We start from the raw sequence: 20,259 nt of genomic DNA, 5'->3' as shown, positions 1-20,259 counted from the left end.
GAATGAAAATTATATGGTTTGAATCCTACTTTGTTCATTTTGTTATTTTTATCCTTTCCATTTTCCCAAAGGTGCACTTAAAAAATTGGCCAGCAAGCAACACTTATTTGATTAACAATGTCATGAGATGTAACAAAAAACACAATAGAGAGAAAAGCTTCATTAATGAACAATGAATTCTACGTTATGATGAAAATCTAACTATACTCCTTTCCTAGAAACATTCAAGTTAAATATAACTGAATTATGAAAAAGAGGCTCGATATCTTAAGTCAGCAAGAGTGAGGTTGTACCTACAGACACTTCGATGCTTAAGTCAGCAAGAGAATACGAGAGATACTATAGAGAAGAGAGAGAGTAAAGAATAGAATACCTGGCTCTCCTATATAGGAGAGCTTATATAGTTGCCCCCGGCGCTGGACCAAAGTTTGGTCTAATGGGCTGGAATGATCCGGCCCAATAGACTCAACTGTCAAGATAGTCCGTGTATCGTAGGGGAGGCGGTTATTCGCCTCTTCCTTGGGTGGAGCCGTTCCACTATATGTGGGTAATGGATAAGCTCAATGACTGAAGAGGCGGTTGGAAAGCAGATCACGTGTTTATCATGTCGCGAGCTCGTTATGTCGTGGAGGCCACGTCATGTGCTGACGTGGTCGGGAAGACCTCCCCTTATTGGGTTGTGTCCCAAATTCCGGGCATCAGGGTAATTGGGCCAGCTCTTGGCCCAGTACAGAACAGTAAGAGAAGAAAGTTTTGAATTTATTGGATGTATGATTGAAGTTGGGAAGTTTGGGTGTGATGAAAGAATTGATGAAAGAACAAAGAGGGTAAGGTTGAGCCATTTTCCCTCTCTCACTCACTCTATGTTGCTATAGAGCAACACTGAATTGAAATAGAATTTTTTTTTTTTTTGCAAACTTGGCATCCGGTCTTAGGACCGACTAATTCAAGGGGACCAATCCCACCGCCCACTTGCGGGGGCCCCATTTAAAGCCAGAGTTTTTTTTGCTCTGTATGGACATAGCCCACCGAAATTGGCACCAGTGGGAATCGAACCTGAGACCTTGAGAGGAGCATACTCCAAGGGCCCAAGCCAACACCACTCGACCAATCCCAAGTGGGTTATTGAAATAGAATTATTGATTTTTTTTTTAAATAAATTAAAAGATTAAGAATTTTTAAAAATTTTGTATAAAAAAAAATTAAAGAAAATGACCTGGCAATTGAGGTGACATATGACGTGTCAAAAAATCCAGGTGTTAATGCACGTGTGTTTTTCGTTTGTCAGTGTCACCGTTATTCAAAAAATTGACGGTAGGACCAACTTATTAAACGAAAGAAAAGATAAGAGACCAATTTAAAACTTTAAATTCAGAGTTAGGATCCTCTCCATTTCCAATTCTTTCCATTTCCTCCATTATTATATAGTTTTGAGAATATAAATGCAAAAATGTGACATCAAGTGGGTCCAAATGTCATTTATACACCCCAAAATATTTAAAAACTTTGGTAATGGAAGAAATGGAAAACATAAGAAATGGAGAGGATCTCAACTCCATAAAATAAAGATAAAGAACTAAATATGCAATTAAGCCTAAATATTTCTAATAAATTTATAGTTTTTGATTAAAAATAAATAAGGACCATTATTTGTCTGTGAAACATAAAAAATTGAATAAATATGTTTACAAAAATAATTAACACAATAAGCATAATAAACATAAGCACAAATAAACATAAGCACAAAACCATAAATTCTTAAAAATGGAAGATATAAAGATCTTTTTGTTATGAACTATTCCTAGAGAATAACAAGAATAGAGAAGAAGAGATGAAGGAGAGAAAGAGAAGAGAGAATAGACTATTGTATTGTTCTATTCAAGGTGTGTATTACATTGTAACAAAGGGGTCCTATTTATAGGACACAATTAGGGGACAAGAAAACCTACACAATAATGGACATTCATTACATATTATTCATAACACTCCCCCTTGAATGTCCATGAAGGATATTCTTTCTCTAAAAAAAAAAACTCTAGTGAAGGAAAAAGAGTACATCATCATTTGTGTGTGAACTGCCTCATTAAAAACCTTACCAGGAAAACCCAGTGGGACAAAACCACGGTGAAGGGAAAAAGAGTGCAGAACATATTTATATCTCCCCCTCATAAAGACAATTATTATACATGAGATGAAAAATCAAATAATCTTCTGTACTAGCTGCTCCAAAGTTTTACTAAAAGTTGACTTTGTAGAAAATTCTGTCATATCTTCTTTATTATACTCTTCTCTAAATTAGCAATGCGTCTGATATTATCTTCATGTTGAGTTGTTGCAGGAACCATCATTTTGTAATAAAACAACGAATTTCTTGTATGTGTTGAATTACAATCCTCAACAAAAACATCTTCTCAGCTTGCTTGTTGTAGTGCTAAAATCTTCACATGATTGAATGATATTGTTGTTTCTTTAAAGTATAAATAATTCTATGTTTTGCTTTACTTCAGTATTTGGGTTGGATGAATAGGCAAAAATAAAATACTACGAAATTATAGCAAATATATTAGTGAGCTTAATTGAATTAAGATATGGTACTTCAGGACCAATTCAAATTGTTCATCATTTTCTTGAGGCATGACACATCAAATGACATTGCAACCATTTTTAGTATACAACAAATTAGATTTGTCAATGTCAAACTGTTTTAATACTTTTGCTATATAATCTTATTTAAATTATAAATTTAAATGAGAATATCTCATAAGCTCTTCGGGAGTCTAGATGATATTTTATCATTAATATAAGCCTCGGATATAAATAATTTATTGTCAAATATAACTAAATCCTTCAGGGATCATCATTATCAAGTGAGCCAGTAAAATACGTTAAAACACATATTTCACATGAATTGAGTATTTCATATGCTACTCAACTTAATTAATTTTTTGAATTCACTTCAGGTGAATATGCTTCTTGAAAATCAATGATTGACATTTATCAATATACTTGATAAACAATTCAAACTCTAAACATTTTGTTTTTATTATTTTTCTCTTGAAAACTTATTCATATCGATTTATCTCCATCTGCAGATGAAATGGACTACTGGTCCAAAAACATTTCGCTTTGCAAAGCTAGTTTAATTTTGTATCAATTGCGTCTATCTTATTTAGTCAATCATTTCATTGTCTATAATCCTTAATAGACTTTGATTTATGATCCTCATTGTCATTTATCACATATATAGCGCTTTATTATGTGCAAAAATATTGTCAACGTTGACTTCATCTCGGTTCCATCGTATTCCATTCATGACATAGTTTGTCGAGATCTCTATATTTTCGTAAATTACAGGTACCTGATAAGTTCTTCTGGAACTGGAAAATTAATTATGTCAAATACTATTTTCATATCCTCATTCGGGTCATCTTTGTTTTTAGCTCCTTTTCTTATTTGAGGATTTTTATCTTTGGAACCGATTTGCTTACCATGCTTCACGCGTGGTTAGGAATCATTTGCAATATTAGATTGTCCAACAGGGACATTCATTTTTATTGGAGCATTAGCAGCTGTTGATTGATTTCATAAACTTTGCAAATGAGTTATCTTTTGAACTTCTGGTTCATATTGATTTCTAAGAGGATCAAAATAATAATTATTAATTTATTTCAAAACATTTCAATTGAACTTCTAGTTCATATTTTTAGCTGCTTATTATCTCCCCCTAATATTGGGAAAACTAATTCACCAATTGATAATCAGCCCATAAAGCTGTACAAAAATCTCCAATTATTGGCTCACTTTGGAGATTCATATAAAAATTATTTTCCCAATATTCTTTTACTACCCATTTAAATGCATTATATTGGAGCAATTGAAACGTGCCAAACACATCCAAAAATGTTTATATGGGAAAATATGTTTATAAACTAAAATTCAAATAAATTAGGGGAGAGCTTATGTATATAATAATTTGTTGGCATGATGCTATTCAATATCTCAACATACATGTTTGAATGTTCCAAACTATAACTTAGAATGGATCTTCAGGTCCATTATTTTTTTTGTTTGTATGAACATATTTCATAAGATGTTTGGTATAAATTTCAATTAACATATGATATTTATCAAATACTTTCTAGAATAATATATATAAAATGATCTCTTAAAAATAATCTCACAAACTTCTGGTTGTGAGTTTATAACAAACATACATGTGACCATTTGGTTGATGCATCAATTCAAATTTTAGAAATCTAATCGGTCCACATGATCGGTGTATTGATTTACAAATATCACCTTATATATATTCTAAAAAATAAGAGACGCTCGTTTTCTTAATTTATCAATTTTCTTTGCGAGCTAGTAATACACAAAAAAATATTAGATTGAATGAACTTCTGGCCATTCAATACATATCCATAGAAACTTTTCGCATCATAATAGATCAGAGATGACCCAACTGATCTTGCCAATTACAAACTTATTATGATTTGTAAACTTCTGGTTTACAAGAACATGTGCTTCAATTGCACAAATATATATAAATATACCCCAAAGGCCCAAACTAGAGGCAAATGTTGATAATATGTCTCGTAATGTATAGAGATACAAGATCTCATTCATTTCTTGTTTCAATAGGATATTCATTTATGCGAATATCCTTCAAACATAAAAAAAATCTTTAAGACTTAAAAATATACAATACAATGTATTGGTTCCCTTTTCTTTTGATAAGAAATGTATTGGTTCTTCTGGAGCCTTCAATTTTTGTTTTTTTTTTTTTTTTTTTTTTTTTTTTTTTTTTTTTGTAATACCAAATATAAAAATTTAATTCCTTCCAAAAAAAATATAATCTTTAATTTTTCATGAATAACAATAATTTACTTATATGAGAATTAGAAGAAATATTTCTGTTGATTTCAGCGGAATAAGAAAATAGTCACATTTAAATTATTATTATATTTTTATTTGAAATCATAGTAGCATTTAGAATTAAAATCAATAAATTGATTTAAATAAGTAACCGAATAATTAAAATCAGTTTATATTTGCAAACTGTAACCGAATTATAATTATAATTAAAAAAACCAATTCAAAAGCTTAAGGAAAAATAATCAACATAAAATAAACTCAAAACTTAATGTATTCAAAGAAAATTAGTAAAATGTAACGTGCCAACATAAATAAGGCTCAAATATATCATGTAGTCTTTCACATCACAAATGTGAATAACGTTTCAAAGTATTCACAAAATTATTTTCTCAAATTTGCTACTTCAGGAGCATATTCACGAGACATAAATAATTTTTTTCTGTTAATTTCCTTTAATTTTAGTCCAACTTATACTAAGATCAAATGAATCATATGGACTTTAATCGTCTTGTAAAAATTTAGTTCTTCAGGAACTCAACAACAAATCTCTATTAGAATGGCTGGAGAAAATCAGAATTTTACAATCTTTCATGAATGTTTAAATCAGTAGTTCTTCAAAAAGTATACCTCTAGTATTCATAAACATTAATTGATTATGAAATATTATTCTTGAGCGATACTACAAGAATGCTTTAATATTGAATTTTAAGTTCTACAAGAACTATACAAATTATTTTTCATTAACGGTGGTTAAGGAAATTCATATTCTTTGAGAAATCTATCATAATATTAAAGCTTTAATTCTTCAAGAACTATATCACAAGTGATCTTCATATAATGATCACAATGATCTTCATAATTTCTTCAAGGGAATTTCATTCTTTGAGCAATCATTAAAAGATGCTTCAATATTAAGGTTTTTCCTTTTTCTTTTCTAATTCTTCGGGAACTAGATAATGTAACATATATTTTCAATAGTTTTGCTAATTTGCCCACTTTTTCCGCGGCCATGACTATTACCACTACCATAACCACAATTTTGTCCATGGTAATCGTGTGTTGGTACATTCACTTCTGGGAATATAGTAACATCAGTGGATCCAACTTCATTCACTTTTGAGAATGATTTTTCATTCATTTATCATTGATACTATCATCAAATAAAATTAAGCAAATAATTAGATAAACATAATAAACACAGTCAAATAAAAAATTCCAATTATCTTTATTAATATTAATATAATGTAACATAAAATTTTATAATGTAAATTAAATAGTAACATAATGAAATTAATAATAATTATAATGTAACCTATAATAATAATTATAATGTAACGTATATTAATTAGTAAGTTATTGAAAAAAAAATTGGCATATGCATAGAATAGGTAAAGTATGAAAAATAATTTGTTTATACTTTTCAATATGATACATGCAAAATTTGCGTATGATATGCATTTTTTTTTAATTTTTTTATGTTTTGTACAATATAACAATAAATAAATAAATCCAATGAAATTTGTAGATTGCAAAATTTTTATAAAAATCGATAAAGCTATCCCATGGATATGTATATTGAATTCTTCTGGAATTCTTAGGAAATAATTTGATTTTTCTTTTAAGTTCTTTAGGAACTATATAATATTGTTATAATGTAAGAATAATCCTTTATGCAATCCTCATAAGAATAATCCATATTCTTCGTTATATTATAATATATCTAATTGTACAATCCTTCAAAGATGTATCCGTAATGAATTCTTCAGGAATTCGTGGGTAATACAAATTGATTTTAAAATTGTTTAAGAACTGTATAACGGATCAAATATATATTCAATCAGTTATTTATCCAATCCTTCAGGGATTGATGTTCATTTTACTTATATCTATGAATCTTCAGGATTCATATTTTAAAATTTCATCATACTATGAATCTTCAGGATTCATATTTTAAAATTTATCACACCATGAATCTTCAGGATTCATATTTTAAAATTTCATCATAATATGAATCTTCAGGATTCATATTTTAAAATTTTATCACACTATGAATCTTCAGGATTCATATTTCAAAAATTTCACCACGATACTTCTGGATCGAAGGTTTGTGAATCAATATAAAAAAACAAGAACACAAAAATTTATCTGAAAGAATAGAATAAAAAAAATCATACATAAAATAAAATTGTCACTTCCCTTTGTTGCTATACCTTTCTTGAAAGGGGAGAGATTATCGTGCTGATAACGTGTTATGAACTATTCCTAGAGAATAACAAGAATAAAGAAGAAGAGATGAAGGAGAGAAAGAGAAGAGAGAATAGACTATTGTATTGTTCTATTCAAGGTGTGTATTACATTGTAACAAAGGGGTCCTATTTATAGGACACAATTAGGGGACAAGAAAACCTACACAATAATGGACATTCATTACATATTATTCATAACACTTTTTTTTTTTTGGATACGAAGATTTTTTTTAATTTTTTGGAAGATCTTTTTTTTATTCCTTGTTTTCAAATCTTTTTTTGAGAAGAGTTTCTATAGTGTATACAAATTCGCCGCTGCGTACACCGTCCGCCGTCTCCCTTGGCTTTCCCCAGTTTGTTGAAATTTGGAATGGAGAACGATTTTGAAGGTCAATTCTACTGTCCAAAGCGAAGAGAGAAACGACATCAAACCACAGAGGATGTTCTCTATGGAGTTTTTGCGGATTCTGGAGATGATGATGATGATGAGTATTCCGGTAGAAAGCGAAGAAAATACCGTGATTTTTCGAAGAAACTGGACCTCACTAAACCGTTGATTTTTGTTGCTGCTCTAAATTTGATGCCTAATCAAGATAATGTTGATGATAATTTGAAAGAAAAAGATGAGAATTTTGGTTCTAATGAATCTGATGTGAATGATAATTGTGATGATGATTTTTTGCCTACTGAGTTTGGGAAGAAGATTAAGGAGGGAGCAATGAGGAGGGAGAAGGAGAGATTGGAGGAGAAGAAGAAGGCGCAGAAGCAGAATGCTGGTCTAGGTCAGGGGGTATCTTTGGATTTTGGGGCTTTTGAGAATCATACAAAACGAATTGGAAGTAAGCTTCTGGCGAAGATGGGTTATAAATTTGGTGGTGGTCTTGGGACGAATCAGCAGGGTATATTGAATCCTATTGAGGCTATGAAACCTGATATTTTGAATAGATCTAATGAATCGAAGAAGACTACAACGCCGTTGCCTACTTTGCAGACGGAAAAGAAGAATGCACCGGTAGGAGATGTGCAGCCTACAGTTGGAAGTTCGTGGTTAAAGCAGTGGAAGAAGAAGAAAAAAGAAGAGTATGTAACTGCTGAAGATTTGTTGGCTAGCAAGCAAGAAGAAGATTCAGAGGTTGTTCAGAAAATTTATGATATGCGGGGCCCAGAGGTACGAGTGTATACAAATTTCTCTGATTTGAATGTTGCATAACGTAGCACTAATAGTTTGGTTTGCTGAAGCTGACATCCAAAAGATAGATAGTGATTTGAGGAAAGAGAGAGATATAGCACTTAGCTTGAAAAAAGAAAAAGAGAACTTGGAAGTTGAGGCATCATTTCAAAAGAATCAGTTGGATAATTATGAGAAAATATTGAATGTGCTGGACCAAGTTGGAGAAGAGAACACCATAGGAACATTAACACTGGACTCCCTTGCTCAATGCTCTAGAGACATGCACAAAAGATATCCTGTGGACTATAAGTTGTGTAACTTGTCATGCATTGCTTGTTCATATGCTCTACCTTTGTTTATCAGAGTGTTCCAAGGATGGGATCCTCTTCGAAATCCTTCTCATGGTTTGGAGTTGGTATCACAGTGGAAGGAATTGCTTCAAGGTGATGATTGTTTTGATATTTGGGACACGTCGTCACCTTATACTCACTTGGTTTGGAGTTGGTATCAATACCTGGCATGCACGGGATCCTGAGCCGATGCTAAGGTTTTTGGAGTCATGGGAAAAATTACTTCCTTCTTCAGTTCTTGCTACTATATTAGACACCATAGTCATGCCAAAACTATCAAGTGCAGTTGGTACTTGGGAACCACATCAAGAGACCATTCCTATCCACACATGGGTGCATCCATGGCTACCTATGCTAGGGCACAAATTGGAGGGTATCTACCAGACGATTCGTTTCAAATTGAGTACTGTTCTTGATGCGTGGCATCCAAGTGATGGTTCTGCATATGCCATATTGTCCCCTTGGAAGACTGTATTTGATTCTGATAGTTGGCAACAACTTATGCACCGTTTTATTGTACCAAAGCTGAAGGCTGTATTTGTATCTGATGACTTTCAAGTGAACCCGGCAAGTCAGAAACTTGATCAGTTTTATTGGGTAATGAGCTGGGCTTCAGTTATCCCAGTTCATCTGATGGTTGACACGATGGATATCTTCTTTACCAAGTGGCTTACAGTTTTGTATCGTTGGTTGTGCTCAAATCCTAACTTTAATGAAGTTTTGAAATGGTTTTTGGGCTGGAAAGAACTTATTCCAAAAGAACTTTTGGCAAATGAACTTATTCGATACAAGCTCAATTGCGGTCTTGTTATGATGAACCAGGCTGCTGAAGGCATGGAAGTTGTGCAACCTGGTTTGAAGGAGAAGATAAGCTATTATATCAGGGTAAGTGAGCAGAGGAAATATGAGACTCATCAGAAAGCAGCAGCCTATATCAGTGCAGATGGTGCGAATGAAATGAGCGTGAAAGAAATCATTGAAGCGTATGCTCGGGATCATGGTTTACTGTTCAAACTTAAACCTGGTAGAATGCATAATGGCCATCAAATATATGGGTTTGGCAATGTCAGCATAATAATTGATTCTCTAAATCAAAAGGTCTATGCCCAAGATGAGGAGAGATGGTCTTCAGAAACTCTTGGACGATTGCTAGAGTTACATAATAGATCTCTTAGTAAAAGACGCTGAATTCTGTGTTGCTTATGTGAAGTAACATCTTAATTCTCATGTACTCTATTTCTTTAGAGTTTTTGTATGAGTTATTTTCTCTTGATTTGTTGGCTAAGGAAGGAAGGATATTGTAGTTTTCGTATGTTTTGTCTCAATATCCAAAACATTGTGAAATTATATGCAGATAATACACTCCATATATGAGCTTTATAGTAATGAAGATGCATTGAGATATGTACATTCTTTACAAAATCAGTCAATCACCATTGAATAAATTATAAATCTATGTGGATGTATTTACCATATTTTATTAGCTGTCCTTCATGTAAACTTGTATATGCCTATGCCTCTCTTAAATTATCTCATTATGTTACGTTTGGAAAGATATTTTGATAGTTTAGAAATGAAGGAAAGAAATCAATATTATCTCAATATAAGTAGTATACGTATGACTTTCTCAGATGACATAGATAAAAATAAAATGTGTGACATAATATATCCATGGAGATAAAGATTGAATTTCTCATGTGTCACACGTTAATTAGTTTCAATTAAACATGTGTTGTTGTGTAGCATATCGTTGATTCACTTGTTAGATTAATTACACTTTGCTAAGTTTGCTTGGTTGACAAGCAATTTTCTTAATCCGTACGCAAACAATTTTCATAAGTATATTTTTCAAAAAAAAATAAATAAATAACAATTTCATAAGTAGTCATGGTTGCGGAGTGGTTTGGATAGTCCCTCTACTTTTCTCTTCATGGCGGCGATTTGGTTAATCTAGTGTACTAGAAACAAACTTTGTTTCAATAATGAAATTGTTTCGCAATTCTCTCTTAGATTGCAAATTGAGAATTTCGCCCTTTTGCTTAGAGCATGTTTCTTTAACCAACAGATGGTGACAACAACAAAGTTATTAAAGGAGTTTTAGATGTAGTAACAAAATTACAATTTAACCCGTAACAACCGACTCGTTCTATCCGTCACCCGTACAGCCCGACATCTGAACAAACTGAAGATGTAGATGATCAGAATTGGGTCTAAATTAAATAGTTGTAATTTTTATCACTTTGGTGATTTTCGGCTCAAAACTTGCTGAAATCGACAGATACACAAACCTAGTTGGGAGCAGCCCCACACAGTTTTTTTAGGAAAACAAATACTCTACTTTTTATTAAGTTAATAATTAAAAATAAAAAGTTTTTCCTCAGGACTGTCTGATCAATTCGTCAAATACTCAAATCAACATTGAATAAATATAAATTGTCTGATCAAATCTCTACGGCCGAGATCGATAACTGCATGGAACTGTATGAAAACAGTACAACATCAAATCTCGATCCCTTTATAATCCAAACCCACCTTTCCTCTCTAACCTCATCAACGAAGACTGCAAAACGCAGCAGCAAACAAATAAAAACTCAAAACTGAAAATTGCTAGGTTATTGAAAGGGACAAATTACATAAATCCAATTAATTTGTCATAGAATTGTTTCCGGTCAAATTCAGAAGTTAGGATTTGAAGCTTCTCTTAAAATTAATTTTGAAAGACTAAATCAGTTTAAGAAAAGAGAATCAAACATATTGAAAAGTGGTCGCGTTCAAAACTAACATTTGTATAGTGCAAATATGAACCAAACATGCACTAAAAATTTATTTAAACATATGATAATCATATGTGCCAAGCCAACACTTTGAGAAAGTAGAATCAATATCCTCCCCTACAACAACACAAACCCTTACTTTTACTACAAAAGCCACCCCTAGGAAACTCGTATTTATTTATACAAATATAACTACAAACTTTATCGTTATTTGGACATGGCCCTTTTTCAGCGCAGTATGTATAATAATATGCTTCTCCTACAATCAATCAATATAATATTGTTAGAACAATAAATAAATAAATAAATAAATATGTATGTATGTATATAGGTATAGAATAAATAAATTTGTTACCTGGAGTCAAAACAGAAACGATGCATAGAATTGCAATGAGAAAATACACACACTTGATGCTTGCTGCCATGTTTGAAAGATGAATAAAGATCTACGTTACAAGAAGCTATTTATATTATTCACTACAAGAAAATCACTACTCCCTCCCGTCCTTAATATAAGAAATTTTTTATTTTTTAGATTCATTGCACATCTAATGTATTTAGTCAATAATATGGACTAGATACATTAAACTCTCAATAAATCTAGAAAGTCAAATTTCTCTTATATTAAAGACCGGATGGAGTATATTTTTTTTTTTTTACTGCATTAAATTAAAAGTTGTTGACATTTTCAAACGAAATATCGGTATTAATAATTTTCCTTATCCATGGTTTAATTTAGAATAAAGTAATTTTGACTTTTTTTAAAGAAGTTATCTTTGACTATTAATAAATAAAAGAAATGCACAATTTTTAATACAATTTTTTTTATTTATAATATATTATCAAGTGTCCTAAAGATATATGTTAGTTTTTTTTTTTTTCCCTAATAGTATATTCTCTCCGTCCCTAGTTATAATCATTTTTTCAAATATAAAATTTGTGCATAAATATAAGTACATTTTGAAGTTACTAAACACATTTTTTATTTTTTTTCAAACATAACCCTATTTAATAGGGGTGTTCATGCATGCGGGTCAAACCGCGAACCCAATCCAACCCAATCCATTATTTACCCGAACTCGTTCATTTGCGGGTAGAACCCGATCCAATCACCATGCCCACAAGTATTCGGTTTGGGTATTGGATTTGAGTTTCTGAACCCGTCTACCCATGTACCCAACCCAGTCATGAAAAAAATGTGTTTTATGAGAATTTGCTACTCTTATTTATATTATTAAGTGTTATGATTATGGATGAATTTTTATTTGAAGTTAAATGAGTGCATTTTATTCAATTTAAGTGTTAGAAATGTGTATAAATTGTATTATAGGTTTTTATAGAAATGTGTCACAATTGCTATAAAAAAATTATTTTTAATTTTATGAACAACCCTCAAACCCAACTCAAACCAACCTGTTAATAACCGGGTTGGTTGGTTCGGATTTGATACTGGAAGTGCGGGTTTGATGATGAACCCATCCAAATAAATATTAAACGGATTTTGTAACGGATTAGACCAAATCCGGCCCAACCCAACCTGCGTACACCCCTAATATTTAATACTACTAATTTGATTTGAAATAGGAAAAGCCTCAACTACATACAAATACATCTTTTTTTAAAAAAAATTGGGTTCATAACCAATAATTATAAAGAATTACTCCCTCCATCCCACAATGAGTGACCCATTTTAGCTATATCTATTATTCATATATCTTCTTTTAATCATATTTTTTTATTAATAAATAAAAATAAATATTAACGTATAAGATGTTATTGGATTCGACTTCATAAATATTTTCAAGATATCATATGGGTGAAACGAGTTCAGATCAACTTCATTTTTTTATCCTTCTTTTCCTCCAGTTTTTCCACCGATGAAAAATTTAACTGGAGGAAAAGGAGGATAAAAAAATGGAGCTGATCTGAACTCGTGTGAAACAGTCAACTGTGTCATTTATTGTGGGACGGATGAGTAATATTTTTAAAAAAGTTTGAGGGTTCAATTGATGTGTGTTCTTGAATTTGCACATCGTTTGCATCATCATTGACTGATTGCTAGATGGTTACGTCACACAATTTATTGTTACAATGTCAACTTTGCTAAAATTTGCAATTTGCTTTTTGGTGCCTTCTAGGGTGGGATAGTGAAGGATCTCTCCTCCCACCGTGAACGAGTTAAAGGAACCGTTGGATGAAAGTGTTGCGAAGTACTTTCTCCGTTCCATTTTATAAAAACTATTTTGACTAAATGATACTATTCACTTATCTTGGTTTGACCATATTTTTTTAATAATATATAAATATAAATATTAACATATAAGATTTTATGAGTATTTTCAAAATATCACGTTTTTATAATTTTTACTAATAAACAATTAAAATATTAATCATCAAAATTATGCGTTGACATATGTACGGTAGTCAAACTAGTTCTTATATTTTCGAAGGAAGAAGTGCTATCAGTTTGACATGCATCTCTTTTCTCGCTCTTCTCATTATCTTTCATTTCTCTCTACCCTACAATTGTCTACACCATATCAATTTCTCCTCTTTCTGCTCTCTCGCCCATTCTTCCTTCTTCACTCTCTCTTTCTTGCTGCAACAACACAAAACTCTAATAGAGCAAAATTCCTAAAATATTCAATGATTTTAAGCAAACTTAAAGTGGATATGTGATTGAATATTTTCCTTTCTTTAATTAAAATTGCAGATTTCACTTTCTTGTTTGTAAATAAAATCTACCTCGTGTTCTTTTTGATGATTTTCGGACCAGTATAAACGTCCCGCTCCGACAGCGAATGTGTGTGTGATCGAATAGAATATTCCCGTCATTAATATTTTCAAATGTGGACGGCACATGGTTATCTTGACTGTTCACTGGAAGGGAAATGCATGGAAAATCTTGGCAATCAATTCGTTAATATTTTTTTGATGAAATCATTCTTCCAAGAAGCAAAATTGAATGAAGATGGTGATATAATTGGTTTTAAAATGCACGATTTAATACACGATCTTGCAAAACAAGTAGCTGGTGATGATTGTTGTTACTTGGATAATAACGCAAAAGGATTTCGAGGAAGACCTGTCCATGTATGGGTTGAATTTGACTCATTTTATTTGTTGGAATCATTGGATGCTAGTAGGCTGCGAACTTTGATTGTGCTTTCTTTTAATGATGATGAATTATTGGATAGAGAGAAACAGTCAATTATTTCAACATTCAAACACTTGCGTGTCTTGAAGCTATGCAATTTTGAAGATGTCAGACTATGTGTGTCCTTTGAAAAATTGAAGCATTTAAGATTTCTTGACTTACTAAAAAGTTGTATGCTAGAAAGTCTTCATAAGTCCATAGGAAATCTTATTTGTTTACAAACCATAAAAGTGAGATTGAATGAAAAAGTTGTACTTTCTACAAAAGTTGTCTCAAAATTAATCAATTTGAGACACCTTGATATTAGGACATGGACCTTCGGAGACAAGACACCAGTTGGAAAATTTTTTGGATGGCTTTCTCCTGTCACACATACTATTGAAATAACTCTAACTTATTGCCAAGGTCTCCAATACCTCCCACCATTGGAACGTCTTCCATTCCTTAAATCACTTGAGTTATGTGACCTTGATGATTTGGAGTACATATATTGCGAAGAGGTCATTCATCACTGAAATTCCGGCACGCAGTGGACACAATGCTACAGATGATGCTACAGCATGTGGTGTAGCATCACAAACGCTGAATAAAATAAAGCGATAAATAGCAGAATAATAAATAACACAGATCGTTTGTTAACCCAGTTCAGTGCAACGTCACCTACTCTGGGGGATACCAATCCAGGAATGAATCCACTATAATAGCTCTAGTTCAAAGCCCTCGACCAACACCCGGTACTTGACTTATCGCCTAGACACTACCCGTGCAATCCTATCTAAGAACTTCTTAGATAATGAGACCCCGTCCCAAATTCCCTCTAACAACACGTACCATGTTGCTGTCAATAATAACGATCAAGATGGAGACACTCTCCTAGAAACTAGACCACACTCTTGCTTAAAAGCTTATGAGTGAATCACACACACTAACTCCGTGCTTCAAAGCTTAGGAGTAGCTTACAATTAACAATAAAACACAATCCTAAACTTGCATCAAAGTGACACAATAAAGGCTGACAAAAGACACAAACTCTAAACCTTAAAAACTCACACTTTGTAAAAAACACGGTTTAGAATACACCAGTAAAATAGCTTGAGGCTTCACATATTTATAGTCTTCAATTGTCTTGATGGGCAAGCTAGGTCTTCAGACAAATACAGCTGTAGGAATTGTGGCCAACCCTAAATTATTTCCAGAAATATAATTCATGTTGTACCAAACAAAAAAAAACGCTAAAAATATAATATAATTATATTTTTGTTTTAAATAACATTCCTTCAACCGACTTCAATAAAACTTGCTGAGCAAGGCTCGTTTTGCCCAGACGCACGTGCCTGAATATATAATTGAAGCAAATCTTGACTAAGATTTGAAATAAAAATTCTGCACGAAAAACAGAGCATCATGATGCTGTACTATAATGCTACAGCACCTCAGTCCAGCATCTGGCTGGTTGCTGGTTGGCTTTTGCAAAATGTAGCCAATCAAAAAACCCACAATCTCTCCCGTTGGCAAATTTTGGCTAAAACAACCTTAGGCCAGTGCATAGAGAGATACAGTCTAAACTTTCCTTCGAGTCAACATAAGCACACAACTAGGAAAGAAAGTAGAACGATGCTAAGCTATTTAAACTTTCCTTCGAGTCAACATAAGCACACAACTAAGAAAGAAAGTAAGAAATTCATCAGATGAAAAGATAGCTAGCACGTAAGCATCAGAGGCATGCAACAGCGGAACATAACACATCTTAGCCTCAAAGTACAGATAGAGAGAAAAAAACTCTCACATAGTGGATTCAAGATAGGAGAAATAAACTCCTTCTTATTTAATCAATGCCACATAGAATAGGAAAAATAAATTCCTATATTGCCACTTCAGACATGCATATTAGATGTAGTAGAAAAATAAATTCTACTCCCCCTCAAAACATGCATAAACTTCACTCCCCCTCAACATATGCATCATAAAACAAACATGCTATACTAGATGCTATAGCATTCTTCATCACATCATGCACACAACAGATATTACTCCCCCTTTTTAGCCATAAATTCTGACAAATAAAGTCAGTACCATTGAATAGGAGCAAAATACAGACTTCCACAGAGTATAAGAGCATATAGAATCACAGAGTGCAGAGAGAATCAGAGCATAGGAACTCATAAAGTGCATATTACAGACCATCGGGGCATAGAAAACCTGGAGTATCGGAGCCAACAGACATGGATTGTGCATGTTACAATCCAGAGAGCATCAGGGCGTAGCCCACAAAATTAAAATCCAAAAGGACATGCAGATAAAGCATAAGCAGGTCACATAGAAGGACTAGCAACAGAGTCCTCCTCCTCTACCTCAGTCTCACCACCTGCATTATCATCAAGAACATCAGGATTGACATTGGAAATCACCTTGAGGTCAACAATTATTTGCTTCCTAGGCAAAACATTAGTTGACTGATTGACAGATGATGCAGCACAGTCTGCAGCATGTGTAGCCTCAAACAGTCTAAAACCAAAAGACAAATCACAACCTCTCTTGCTAGGCACATCAGCCTCAGTACAAATGCCAGGATGTTGAGCTAGAATTATATCACACATCAGTGTAGTGAAGGCCATAGGCATCTTCACAGCACATGACTTACCATGCAGAACAATTTCATAAAAAATATAAGAACCAAAGTCAAAAGGTGATCTGGTCCCTACAACATATATAAACCGAGTATTGGAATGAGTAGTTAGAGCCCAGTTGCAGTTTTCATCAATCCGGCTGCATTAATCAACTCAACAAGCTTTTGACATTGTAAAAAATCTTCACTTAAATTCCTCTCCACAGCAAGCCTTCTTTTTATCACAAATTTCCACCTGTCAACATTTTCAACATGATGAAAGGAAATGTTGTCAATGGGTACAGGGGATACATCTTGAGGGATCCTCTTTTTCTTCACAGACTTCTTTGAGGATGATGCAGGAGATGCTGTAGCATGTTGGTCTTCCTCAAACTCTGAATCACTAGAGGAAATAGTCTTCCTCTTAAAAAGCTTCTTCTTTGGCTTAGAGGACCCAGTAACCTTACTCCACTGTCTTTTAAGACCATATATTTTCTTTTCCTTGGTAGTCGTGACAGGAACATTATAAACAGCCACACTTTTACCAGCATTGCTCCTTAACCTCCTAGTACTAGGAGCAGGAGTCCTCTCAGTAAGGTTGAGATTGTCCCCATCAATAACATTTGAATTTTTCTCAGCAGATTTATCAACATTCAAAGGAACAGACATAGTTTTACCACTATCATCAGCATGAGGGATCACATAGGTATCATGAACAAAAACATTATCAGTAGCAGTTGCTTCAGAACCCTTTTCTTTGTTAGGAACAATAACATTATCTGGAGACTCGGGTATCACAATGTTATCCAAATTATCACGTGCTGCAGATGTTGAATCATGTGCAGCATCTTTCTCAGGAACACTCTTCTTGACATGTTCCAACACAGAGTCATCTTTGACCGCAGTTGGAGCGCTAATATCATTACCAACAAATGTTAAACACAGCAGGGGAGAACACCACATAACTTTCTCTGACAAATACTTTCTCACCACAAGAAACATCCTTATCATCAACAAACACAAAATTCTTACCAAATCTTCAGATGTTTCAACATTACCCATAACAGCGTGCATTACTAAATAAATTGAGAAGAAAACTGCACGCCACACTAGCAATAATTGCTATAACTCTTCAAATAGGCAAATCACAAGTTTGCCTCGCAATTTTTTAAATTGGACTGCATCCAATGCCTTAGTAAAAATATCAGCAAATTTTTCTTCTGTAGCAATATTCTCAAGAGTCACAATACATTCTTCAACTATCTCAGGAGCATCATCATGTGGGAGAGATGCTGTAGCAGCATCTGCAGCATCTAGCACAATTCCTTCTAGTGTATCATCTATTACCACATTTATTGATTTCATCATAGATTTGGTTATCAAGCAGGTTGACACATTAGCTTCTTCTTGAGGAACCCACAAATAACAATTGTCCTTTGATCTAACACCTTTCATTAACAAGTCACCCTTGTCATTTGTAACTAAACATTCAGACTTAGTGAATTTTACCTTCATGCCTTGATCACATAATTGACTGATGCTGATCAGATTAGCAGTCAATCCTTTTACTAATAAAACATTATCAAGTTTAGGCAAGCGATTGTTGCTCAGCTTTCCTATACCCACAATCTCTCCTTTTGCTCCATCACCAAAGGTTGCAAAGGTAGTCGGGTAGGATTTCAAGTCAACAAGAAATTTGCTAATGCCAGTCATATGTCTAGAACAACCACTATCAAAATACCAGTTTTCTCTTGATGATGCTCTAAATGATGTGTGAGCAATTAGGCTAGCTACCTTATTCTCGGGTAGAATTACATCACTAGTCTTCATATCCATACTTTTAGGTTTCCATTCTTTCTGAGTTGGAATAGTCATAGGAGCTGGTTTAGGTTGAGAGTTTATGTTAGGATACCCATATAGTTTGTAACAGAAAGGTCTTATGTGCCCTTTTCTTCCACAGTGATGACATATCCAAGAGCGTCGTTTACCCTTATACCTGGTTTCATGATGCTGCTTAGGATGCTGCAGCGTCTTTCTAAGCATCCTTGTACTTTGTGTTTCTTTTGGATGTGTATACATGAGATCGGAATTATAGCCTCTGTGCTTGTTGACATTTTCATAGCTAAGTCCAATATGTTTAGGCTTTCGAACATTTTTCTCTAAAATTTCTTCTAGTTGACTATCAACTTTATGAAGTTTATCAAGGTGATCATCATCTTTATACAACATTTCAGAGAATTTTCTCAAACGCCAAATGTCAGCATTTAATTTTTCTATGACTTCCTTAGCTTCATCAAGATCAGAGGTTAGATAATTTACCTTCTTCTGGAGCTCATCCATCTTTGACATATTTTCAATTTTCTCTACCTTCATTTGATTGATGGTTACCTTTTGTTTCTCGATAACTCTGCATATTTCTTCACTCTTGAAATATAGTTCTCTGTAGGAATCAGCAAGTTCTTCGTAGGTTACCTCTCCATCACAAGACTCATTATCAGAGTCATACTTTCCTGTAAAGGCCATCACCCGTTTTGTTGTATTGTCATCACATTCTTTTTCAGAATTTTTATCAGAATAAGTGGGTGACATTCCCCCTTTCTTATTTTTTAAAAACGTAGGACACTCAGCTTTGACATGACCATAACCCTCACAATCATGACATTGAACTCCTTTTCCTTTGTTTGGTCTTGAATTTTTGTCCATCATCTTCAAGACTTTGTTGAATTCTCTACCAAGACGCACAATTGCATCTAAAATACTTTCATCAGTCTCCATGTCACTCTGCACTTCTTCATCATCAGCATTGGAGACAAAAGCAATGTTCTTGTTCTTCTTTTTAGTTCTTTCATTTGTAGCCACTTCGTATGTTTGCAATGATCCAACCAGCTCATCCAACTTCATCTCAGATATATCTTTGGCTTCTTCTATTGCAGTAACTTTGATATCAAATTTCTTAGGAAGAGACCTAAGCATTTTTCTTACTAATTTCTCTTCAGATATCTTTTCTCCCAAGGCATCAAATTGATTATCATAGTCAAGTATAGTCATGTGAAACTCCTGAATGGTTTCATAATCCCTCAT

General features: G+C 33.2%; 1 protein-coding gene and 1 pseudogene across 1 annotated transcript; one reads left to right on the top strand and one right to left on the bottom strand.

Moving 5' to 3' along the window:
* Window positions 1-7,447: 7,447 nt before the first annotated feature.
* On the top strand, window positions 7,448-9,989 carry LOC123883545 (annotated as a pseudogene).
* An 8,311-nt stretch (window positions 9,990-18,300) lies between these two features.
* Window positions 18,301-20,259, bottom strand: LOC123886812. Its single transcript, XM_045936094.1, has 2 exons — window positions 19,602-20,259; window positions 18,301-19,364 (listed from the first exon to the last, which is right to left on the bottom strand). Exons 1-2 carry the CDS (start codon window positions 20,257-20,259, stop codon window positions 18,301-18,303), a joined length of 1,722 nt encoding a protein of 573 aa, XP_045792050.1.

Source organism: Trifolium pratense, linkage group LG5, assembly GCF_020283565.1.
Source record: "Trifolium pratense cultivar HEN17-A07 linkage group LG5, ARS_RC_1.1, whole genome shotgun sequence".
Taxonomy (NCBI): domain Eukaryota; kingdom Viridiplantae; phylum Streptophyta; class Magnoliopsida; order Fabales; family Fabaceae; genus Trifolium; species Trifolium pratense.
The sequence above is the reverse complement of the archived record's forward strand: the minus strand, read 5'-3'. Positions and strand labels throughout refer to the sequence as shown.

Bases quoted from the DNA above. Each gene is read 5' to 3' on its own strand.
- LOC123886812 (XM_045936094.1), bottom strand. From the start codon at position 20,259: ATGAGGGATTATGAAACCATTCAGGAGTTTCACATGACTATACTTGAC. The intron at 19,365-19,601 runs GTGAAGAAATAT...AACTTCATAAAG, and splicing joins CAGAGAACTATATTTCAAGA to TTGATAGTCAACTAGAAGAA.